The sequence below is a fragment of the Bidens hawaiensis genome, unplaced genomic scaffold (genome assembly GCF_021521415.1).
Source record: "Bidens hawaiensis isolate Kalapana, Puna unplaced genomic scaffold, B.hawaiensis_p1.1 tig00009196_1, whole genome shotgun sequence".
Classification (NCBI taxonomy): Eukaryota; Viridiplantae; Streptophyta; class Magnoliopsida; order Asterales; family Asteraceae; genus Bidens; species Bidens hawaiensis.
In genome coordinates this window covers 149,400-160,618 of record NW_027491680.1, presented here as the reverse complement: position 1 = coordinate 160,618, position 11,219 = coordinate 149,400, and the positions used below count along the sequence as shown (strand labels likewise).

General features: G+C 34.0%; 1 protein-coding gene across 1 annotated transcript; it reads left to right on the top strand.

Moving 5' to 3' along the window:
* Positions 1 to 709: 709 nt before the first annotated feature.
* LOC143531598 (uncharacterized) lies at positions 710 to 3,115 on the top strand. Its single transcript, XM_077026859.1, has 2 exons — positions 710 to 1,319; positions 2,817 to 3,115. Exons 1-2 carry the CDS (start codon positions 955 to 957, stop codon positions 3,058 to 3,060), a joined length of 609 nt encoding a protein of 202 aa, XP_076882974.1. The 5' UTR covers positions 710 to 954; the 3' UTR covers positions 3,061 to 3,115.
* Positions 3,116 to 11,219: the final 8,104 nt, after the last annotated feature.

Sequence of the window (11,219 nt, the reverse complement as noted above, 5' to 3'; positions counted from 1 at the left end):
TGGAAACCAAAATGAGTAAAATAAGACTAGGATGAGGGTCTCACCTCTTTAATCATCCCACGAGTTCCTTACAACCCCGTTCAGTGAAAACAAAAGGCCACGAGTCACAGCGAGGCCAATTTAGTGAAAACGAAAGCGACGTTTTTCAAACGAACAAATGAAAGCCCAAACGAACAAATGGAAATCTTAACGAGCAAAAGGAGACTAGAATGTGGGACTCCCCTCCTTGATCATCCAACAACTCCATGATATCCCCATTCTGTGAAAACAAAAGTCCACTAATCGCTGATTGCCCCGTTCAATGAAAAACACGGTACATATTTCAAACGAACAAATGGAAACCACAATGTGTAAAAAAAATACTAGAATGTGGGATTAGCTTCTTAATCATTTCATCAGTCCTTTATATCCCCGTGCAATGAAAACAAAAGTTCATCAGTCGCGTCTACCTCTGCTCAATGAAAACAAGAGCGACACTTTTCAGACGAATAAATGGAAGTCCAAATGAACAAATGGAAACTACGAGTAAAAGAAGACTAGAATGAGGGACGCACATCCTTAATCATCCAACGAGTCCCGAATAGCCTCGTTCGATAAAAACAAAATCCCAACAGTCGCTACTAGCCCCATTCGGTTAAAGCAAAAACGACGTTTTTAGTGGATGCTAAATTAACAAGAAAATAAATAAAATTATAGGAGGCAAAAATCACAAGTAAATTAAACCTTTCTTTTTCACTTATCTATACCCGTGCTCTGTGCTAGCTACTACTATTTAATTCACACATAGATTCACCATTTCTTTTCAAGCTCTTCTTTTCACCCATGGCTGTAGACTGATCTCTACTCCACACAATAATATTAATATTATTATTCTCACAAGAAGATCAATCAAATTCAAGGGTGCTTTCAAGCATTCATGGTACTACCACCACCTTCACTAACTCACATGAAAAAATGGCAACTTTACAAGAAACAACACATCAAGAAGATTTGGAGTCCCATGGTTCACAGTCAACAGCTGGTATTGAGCTTGTAGGAGGAAGAGCATCCAGTGTGTCAGAGTGCTCGGTGGTGGATCTGGAAAGCGGTGGTGGTGGGACCCATGGTGGTAATATTATTAATAATAAGGTACATTTGTCAATAATTGAAAGGGATTGTAGGATTTGTCACTTGAGTCTTGATTTAACCAATCAAGATTCTGAGAATGAGAATGAGAATGGGAATGGGATTCCTATTGAGTTAGGCTGTTCTTGTAAAGATGATTTGGCTGCTGCTCATAAACACTGTGCTGAAGCTTGGTTCAAGATTAAGGGTAACAAGTAAGTTGTATAGTATCCATCTTTAAAGATTTGATTTTTGTTAGTTTTTGAACATGCCCAGATGAATCTTTATGTCTTTCTTGGTTAAAACTTGTGTTTGTGGACTCAATATTTGATTTTTATTGCTTTTTGAACATAGCCAGATGAATCTTTATGTCTTTCTTGGTTAAAACTAGTGTTTTTGACTCAAGATTTAATTTTTATTAGTTTTAAACATATCTTTATTGGCTTAAAGTTGTGTTTGTAGACTAAAGATTTGATTTTTTTAAGTTTTTGAACATACCCAGTTGAATCTTTTTATTTTTCTTGATCAAAACTTGTGTTTGTGGACTCAAGATTTGATTTTTATTACTTTTTTTTGCATACCCATTTTAATATTGCAATCCTTCTTGATCAAAACTTGTGTTTCTTGACTCAAGTTGCAGTTTTTGTTGGCTAGTCAACATCCAATTGATTAGGGTTTTTGTTCTGTTTTAGAAATTATGTGATTCTTGAAATTTTTAGGGGTTCTTGATTGTTGAATCTAGTTTACCTTTGTGTGCATATAAAACAGTCTTTGTCATGTCTATTATTAAGGGATAAAATGTTGATATTTATAAATTATAGCAGGCAAAGAGGAACAGTGACAAATCTTGGTGAAAAAATTGTCTAAGAAAAGGAGGGAATAATTTCAGAAATAAAGTTGAAAAAAAGCTGTTTAAATGAAATGAAATGAAAAGATTCTAATAGCCAAAAAGAAGCTGCCAACTAATAATCCTATGATGTTTAATGTATGCAAACATGGAATCGGTTTATTCGTCTTTTAATCGTGCTTGAATTCGCTTTCTTCCTTTACTTTTCGGTTTGTCTTTAGTTATATCAAGTGCCCTTTTGACTCAAATCAACACGAAGCACTTTTAAAAGCTTATGCACTCGATCGGTTCCGCTTATTCGTCGTATGATATGACATATGATTCTTGCATTTATCCTTAAAGATGACATCTTTTCTAGTGTTTGGATCCTGGTTTCATGGACATATTTTGTTTGTTTGTTTCATTTTCATGAAACTTTTTATACAATTTCTTTGCATCAGGTGCTATGTAGCACTTACTTATTTTTAAATCAATATGTGAATCATGCACAAATACTTTCCTTTATTTACTTTTTTTTTTTAATTTGAAATCTGTCACTTCTTATTATGGTTCTTGCTATACATAATACATTGTTGTTACTGTTTTTTCCTTTGAATTTAGGTAGATCATGTTTAGAGTAAGTTCCTATCAAAATCTGTCTAAATCTTGGATGATTTGTAAGTTAAGTCATATGGTTACTTTCCAAACAAGAAAATCTAACTGTCATTGTGTAATTGATATTCTTTTACCTAACTTTTTCATGTTTTAGTTTGTAAATCACTCATTAAATAAATACTACAAAAATACAAATTAGTAAAAGTCAACATGTAAATGAAAAATAAAAACCAAGATCTTGTTTGACTAGTTTGACTTGGTACAACCTCAGGACATGTGAGATTTGTGGATCAATTGCACATAATGTTGCTGGTGCAAACGAGGCTGAACTAATGGAACAATGGAACGAATCTAATGATGCCATGTCGTCGGGTACAGCGCATGGTGGGACCACAACCGCCACATCGGATAACCGTACCTTCTGGCAAGGCCATCGGTTCCTCAACTTCTTGCTAGCTTGTATGGTTTTTGCCTTTGTGATTTCCTGGTTGTTTCATTTCAACGTCCCTTCATGAGGACGGGTAGATTCTGTCTGAGGAAACACATTCGATGAGCTATTGTTTGAATCTCTGTTTGAACAAGTTAAATGATTCTTTCTTGTTTTTATTGCTAATTATTGATGGTGTTGCCATTCATGTGGGACTCATTAGAGTGTGCAATCTTAAGATGTGTATGACTATGAAATGTTAGTTTTTTTATATACTTTAGCCCCATTTCTTCTAGTTTTAGGAACCCGGAATCGGTTCCTAGCCGCACCAGACCCGCGGGTAGGACCTGATATATGATTTCTCTCCAAATTCGCACCCGGAAGCGACCCGAACTTGGTGGAACCAGAAATACCTGGTCAAAACCTACCCGAAACCAGATAATAACCCGGAAAACCCGGTCAAATACCCGACTATACATATAACCGGTTCCTACCCGACCCGGTTTTGACTTTTTTTTTACCATACTCGAACCCTGTTCCGATTCTTGAGAATACTCGGTTTGTGCACCTCTAGGTTTTCAGATCTCTTGTGGGTCATTGCCTCATCGGGTTTTTTTTCTTTTCGTACTTGGGCCTTTGTTGAGTGGCTTTCTTGGGCTTTTTAGTTGGGTTATGTTAGGTTATCTTTTAGAGCTTGAACTCTTTCAAAGAAAAGCATATTTATTAGGGTTGTATTTAGAGATGATCAAAAAAACCGGTTCCTGGAACCGAACTGGTGGAACCGAACCGGAACTGAACCGGTTCCTACCCGTTTTTTGTAGGAACCGGACCCTATCTGATTCAACCCGATGATCCGTGACCGGTTCTTGCATTTCTGAGTGGGGGCGGGTAGGAACCGGAACCGAACCGGAACCGATTCTGGAACCGAACCGGAACCGATTCTTGCATTTTTGGCCGTTTTTTGACCGTTGAGGTCAAAAATAGCCGTTTTTTGACCGGTTACGGTACAGGAACCGGGTTAGGAACTGGTAAGAACCGGTTCCATAGGTTAGGGGTCCGAGGGTGGGAGAACCGGTTCGGTTCCCTAACCGGTTCGAGCCTGGAACCGGTTTCAAAGGAGGTTTTGAATATAGGAACCGGTTAGGAACCGGTTCCGGTTCCTAGTCCCAAACCGTTTTGAACATCTCTAGTTGTATTGTGTGGATAGATGAATGAAATAGAAAATAACTGTTGAGAAAGAATATGTCAAATGACTTTGAGGAAAATCTGTTAAAATGTATTTTAATGATCATAAATACAGTAACAAAGAAACTAAAAAGTTAGGCGTTGTTCGGTTTTGGAGCGAGGTGTAATCGAAAACGAACTATTGTTTTAGGTATAAAAAAAATAACTAACAGTTATCAGTTTGGTCGGTTAATTTGGTTCGGTATTGTTGGTAATATTGGTTTTGGTTTGGTTGAGTGTTAAACCACTTTTGCATACCTTGGTAACTTGGTTTATACGTGGTCCTCTAATTGGGCTTGTTTGCTTCTCTAATCTTGGGCGTTATTCTACTATAAACGGGCTTGTTTGCGTATTTTGGGCTTCATTCTTTTTAATTGGGTTTCGTTTGCTTCTTTTGGGATTCTATTTTTCCTATTTGAGTTTTATTATTTTCGTAACATAATTATTTCTTAGCACTTTTATAGTTTTATATATATTCAAGAGAATACGTTTATAGCTATTATTATTCTTAAATTTTTGTCGATTTTAGAAGAAAAAAAAAAGAGTCGTGTTAGGATCTTATAATGAAGAGTAAAATCATCCACGTGATACGTCAAAATTTCAGTTTTCGTCCTTAGATATTCGAAGTTAAGTTTTTGGTTTTAGTTGTTTACTCGGCCGTTATAATGATTTTGTTTGTTGGGCTTGTTGTCTCCTAAAAAAACTTATCCAAGTGGTTTTTATATTACCTTTATAAACTTATTGTTTTAAAATAAAAATTAAAAACCAAGTACTCTAACCCTACCTGCAAGTCTTATGAGGTTTGATGATGTGCTCCCTCACACATTTGCAGTCCCACCCAGCTTCTTTCTACTTTTCCTCCTATGGCCGGCGTCAATCATCGTTGGATGTTAGAGTGTTGTTCGGTTAAATTTTTGGGTTTCAGATTAACCGGATTAGATTAAAGAGGTAATTTTTGTCTGAAGGTGTACATGGTAGTACGGTACCTTAACTACACTATATTTCGGGTATTCAGGTTTTGGGTTGGGTCATGTATTTATAGGTATAAGCATAGAACCAAATGCGTGCATGTGTCACATAACCATAGATACAAACAAAATTAACACATTTGTTCAAAATAAGAAAAAGAAAAAAGACATAGCAATATTAATGAAAGCCGAGAGTTTCAAAACACATTCCCAAACAAACTATGATGTATAACCAAAATTAAAACTTATCAAGTTCCGAAACACCTTCAAAAAGTATATCCATTTTTCTTGTATCTTCATATCCATATCCAATCCCAGCTCTAATTAGATGTACCAACTTCTTCTTCTCCCAGTTATAGATAAACATGCCAAATAACATAAGCAACTTGGCCATCTTTAAAATAACACCCGAATTCAAATAATCATTACCTTATACATGAACCGGGAACAATGTCTTTTTTGGAGTTAGGGGAGTGGCTTGCGTGTGGTTGTTATCGTCAACTATGAAGAGAGGGAGTAAAATTTATACTTTTATTGTGTTATTCTCCTTATATGGGTGGGTAAATTAGTCTTTGTGATAAGTTTAACGATGAAAAGGGAATGAGCATTCATGTTCGGGACGAAAGCGTATGTTTAACAAACATTAAGTGCCATAGCCGAAACTTATCCGAACATTAAGTACCATAGCCGAAATTTATGACACCTAAGCACGAAAGTTATAATTTTGACGTATCAGGAGAACTATTTACGAATTTAAAAAAAAAAATACAAAAATGGGCAATTAAATATTTGTTTTCAAATGTATAAAACTCTACCTAAACAAATGGGACCATCTATTTTATATGGATAATTGAATATTTGGAAAGTGTCTTGACTGATTGGTATGAAAAAGGCCAATGCTTGCTTTTATCATTTGGGTGCATGACAGACTTGATCTGTAATTCACTAATGTGTTATGACCCTTTTGTTGCTCAAATTCAAACTCTTTGAAATTTTATTCTGACCTTTTTTATTTATATTCCAACGCCCATAAACACACCTCCACTCCCCTAACTTTATATGTTTCCATCCACATTTGCATCCATTATTTTTTTACAAATACGTTGTCGTTTTATTAGCTCAAGTCAATATTACTATAAATAAAGAAACATAATTGAACTGTTTTATAATATAGCCAAACCTCATAAAGTCTTGTAATGACAGTTAATACGCGTTTTTGTCATACATATATTATATTATGAGGTTTGAGCTTAGGGGTACAATCGGTATCTCTTGCGAGTTACTTGTGATTGAATCGATAAAAAACTTGAAATGAGCAGATCTTTTTCAAGCTTGAGCTGAGACTGAGCTTCAAACAAAGCTCACTTAGTTATTAGTCTTGAGCTACATGAGAAGCTCGTTTAGACTCATCGAGCCTTGTGTTTTTTAGGTGTTCTCTCTTTCGGACTTCTACACTACACAACTGAGCTCGAGCCAAGCTTTGACTTGTTTATGGTACTACATGAGCTTGAGTCGAGCTTAGGCTCGTTTAAGGGTTTTCTCAAAATGTATAAAATTAATTAAAAATGTACATAAATTAACTACTTTGTATATGAATATTTGATGTATATGAATATTTGATGTATTGTCACTTTGTTAATGGCTTCTTTCAATATCAAATAGTGGGACCAAAATGGTGGTGTTGATTAAAAGTTAATTTTCGCCAATCACGCCGTTGCAAACAAAATAACAACCTTATATTAAATGTTGGAATTTTCCTTTTCAATATTATAAGACTTTCCCTGTATAAATTTGTATATTCGACTGTATGTCTGTATCACACCTTTGTTGAACTCTAGACAACTTATAAAGAGAACTTGTAAATTTATAGAAATCTGTTCATAAGTCGCTCCCTTTTTTTTACCTGTGAATAATAACAAATTTTAACAACGTAGTAATACTAGTATAAATAACAAATTCACTTTTTTTTATTTAAGTTGGGCGGCTTTTCAAAATAAATAAATAAATACATAAATAAATAAAAAATACATCAGTTTAAAAATCCCTATTATTTTTTTAAACTATCATAAATAGTTAAACACTATTCTCCACTCCCTTTTTACACATATTTTACAAGTAATTTAAACATGCTACACACTTTTTCTCTGCAAAGATAAAAGCATGGAACTTGTTCCCAAATGGACCGGTCGAAGTAGGACGCGAGCGTGGAACTACCAAGAAGAAGTGACGTTGGCAAAGATATGTGTTTGTGCAAGAAAGTGCCGTTAATTTTTTAAAACGAGTGTGTAACTGTTTTGTGTAAGAAAGTGAAGCAAGAGATCGTACCGTCCATCAAGTGCAATCAAAATGAAGGAATATCTTGAGCGAAATTAGCATATCAATTGTACCGATCAAGGTATGTTAGTTACTGAAAGTTGAAATAATACGGCGTTGGAATTGAGAAGAGTTAGTTACTTAACAAGATTGTCTATATCACTACAAACTACAAAGAGTGCTTAAGAACGTCATGATAACCATAATGGTTGTATAGTTAACTAGATTTTTTTCAATTTATAAGGTGCTAAACTAGTAAAATGTATATGTTTTTATAAGACAAATATAGTCTTAGGCTTTAGTAAGTCCGATAATTATATAGGTACTTTACAAGATTTTATGTTAGTGTATTTTTTTTACTAATAAGTTCAATGACACGAATTGTCTGCAGTCTGTACATAAATAAAGTTCGACTAATCTAAAATTGCAGTAGTAAACTATTTTTTTTGTCACGTAATATTTTTTACTTTTTACAATGCCAGCATAAACCGGCTATGCTTGAATAAGGCAACTTAATTTTTATATATTTTATTTTTATTTTCAAAAATAAGTTTTAAGAATTTTGTTTGGATTGCAATTTGGTTGTTGGACGCTTAGCGTTTATTTTCCTAGTTGTGGTTGGATTTTGTTTACATTCAAGTTCCAAGTCATGACTCATGACGTTTCATACGGCGATAAAATCACATGGAATGTCCAACTGGACCAATCACTTTTTCCTTTTATGCCTTTTAATTATATTTTTAACATATCCACTTTGGATTTTTTTAGAAAGTTTGATAATCTAATAGGGTTATGATAAAAGGGACATTTGTGATTTATGATAAAGTTTATAATTTTTGGCGTGACATTTCCTTGTTCATAAGTGTCTTTTATAACATTTCATCTAATTTTTTTAATACCTTTATAACAACATTTTTTTATTATTTTTTTATTTGTAACCAACAAGATTTGATCCCTTAGTTGTTAAAAAAGCAAAATTTTATCCAATTTTTTTATGCCACAAGGCCGAAAAATGGTTCAAAACATGTTATTTCATAAGGACACCGCCATAACTTTGATTTACAATACTGCCGGATAGCGCCCCTTCACTTGTAGTTTTGCTACTCTAGGACATCAACACCAACTCAGGCTCCAGCCCTAACTTCAGCTTTGAGCTGCTACTTCCTTTGAACTACTCCGAGATGGTTTCAAAGAAAAGCTCACTAGCAGAAAAAGGGTTTTGAAGAAGCCGACATTGAATTGACTACCTAACTTTCCAGCATTTCTTTCAAGATCAAAACAAACAGTACTACTACTCCTATGATTTCATTACTGGGAAAGGAAGTTAAACTCTCAAACTCGGAAAAGTATTTATGTCGAAAAGTTAATAAGCTAACTAAAAGAATTAAAGAAGTAAGCATTTATGCTAATTGATTATCTAACCAATGATAAATTGGTTGTGGCTCAATGGTATAGCACTTATTTTACAAGTGAGAGGTAGGAGGTTCAAACCTCACAATCACCAATTTATATGGTAGATATGAGAGATGACCCTGGCTTGCCAGGGTTCGAGTCCTGATCTCACCCGGTTTTACCGGCTCCTCGCTGTCGTGCCATTTGGCGGGCGTGGGGGTCGGGTTTTATCCGGTGAATCCCTCAATGGTGGACCGCTAGAGGCTCCGTCCGTCCGGACTAGTGGCCGGCTTGGGCTACCTTTAGCCAATGGGAGCCAAGTACGGAGTACCCGGCGTTACTTAGTTGGTCGTTAAAAAAAAGATTATCTAACCAATGATTTTCTTATCTAATTTCATTGGAACAAAAGAGGTGGTGCGAAATTAACTTTGTTAGTTTTCCCATGTTAGGTGTAGTACATCGTATGTATTGTCGTTTGTTCTATTTGTTTTGGTATGTACTTGTTAAGCCTCTTGTTACTTGTAAGATGTCCGCTTTTGTTTCTAATATACATCGGCTTTCTATAACTAAAAGAAAAGGAAAATTAAATTTCAATATCGTTTTGAAGAATAATGCAATTCTGATTTCAGAAGGCCAATACACAATTGTTTAATTTATGTTCCAGGTTGTGTTTAATGGCTTAATCATTATCGAGACCAATGAATCTAACAAATTTCTTTGGTTCAGAATTCAGATTCACAAAATCAAAGTGAAAATCTAGACAAAATAATATTTTGCTTTAGCTTTTATTAATCTGGTTTTATTAGACAACAAAATATGCCAGTGATGACATAATATTATGTTTTGACGTATTATTCAAATTATTTCACTCCTACGTTACATTAAATAAACAATTATCAGTTGTCTAGCTAGAAGTTGTTAATTTTGTAAAAAATAGTTTACGTGGTGTGCTCACTTTTGTATTTTTTTGTCCTTGTGGTTTTATTTTCTTGTCATTTGAGTATAAATCACTGACTCTGTTAGTTGTTAAGTTAGTATGAAATATGAGAGTTCTTCAGGTTAGATTTTTGGGTTTTTCGGATCGGGTTCTTCGGGTTTCAAAGTTGTAAATCCAAACCCGAAACCCAACCCAAATCTTTCACGGTTTCTTTTTGTTCAGGTTTTTTCAGGTTGGGTTAATCGAGTTTCGAGTATCATAGGGGAGAAAACTGCATTGCTAAATTTAAATGTAACACATTCTTCTTTACTCGTAATGTGAATAAACCAATAACAAAACAAAAATAAGCCGTTAAAATATCTCAAAAAGAGTAAAATTTAACAAAGTCCAACTATAATAAACAAGTCGGACATAATCATCTTAATTGTCATTTCCATTCAATTTAATAATACCATTTACCTTTGTTAGTTCAGATAGTGTAAATATTTGACAAAAACGCTCTAACTAACATCATTGTAAGAGATATAGTTTCTACTCCAAGAATTGTAGTATGGTGAAACGTTATTTGCTTAGTATCCATCAAAATCCAATAAGGTTTAATTTTCAATATTGAACTAAATATGCATTTCGGTAATTTATTGGGTACGTAATAATAAAGTAATAAACATGATATTAAATTTATAGTTTTTTAATCAAACTGAACCCAAGACTTACATACTAAGAAAACCTAATGGTCTAAGTGAAGTATCATGTGAACATTGCTCTAACTTTAAGTTGACCACAATTTACATATATTCTATTCATAGGCGATTGAAATATTTTTAGCCAATTTAAAATATATATAAAAGTCTGTTAAAAATCCGTATGAAATGATAAATTTACCTTTTTATAGCAACCGTTCCTTTCCGAAAGAAAAAAGAAAAGGTAGATGAGTAGATCATCGATCACCTTCTCAACTTTTTTAATTATTTCAAGTATAATTGAAACAATTTTTTATCATTTATTATTAAAAAGAACTAAACATGTGCACATCGGTAAACACTTTAGACAACATTTGTAACTGATAAAAAAAATATTAACGTACGTGATTACCATTTATATTTATCTTTCAAATCACCAAATAAGAAAGGAAAACTTAAATGTAAGCTAAATGCTGAAAAATAAATCAACGTGCATTCAAAATTTCAAATGCATGCCCCTTAACCCTATTTAAGAAAACAATGAACCCGGCCACACATTCTTTAAGCCTACTTCTAACTCTACACCTCTACCAACAACAATAACAACAATCATATCAAGTAAATCACACTAACAGCTAGTTAGAGCATCCACATCAACAAACCTTCACAAACCGACACATCAACGCCACATCAGATTCCAAACTTTTTACAAAAACCCCAACTTTCTGTCACA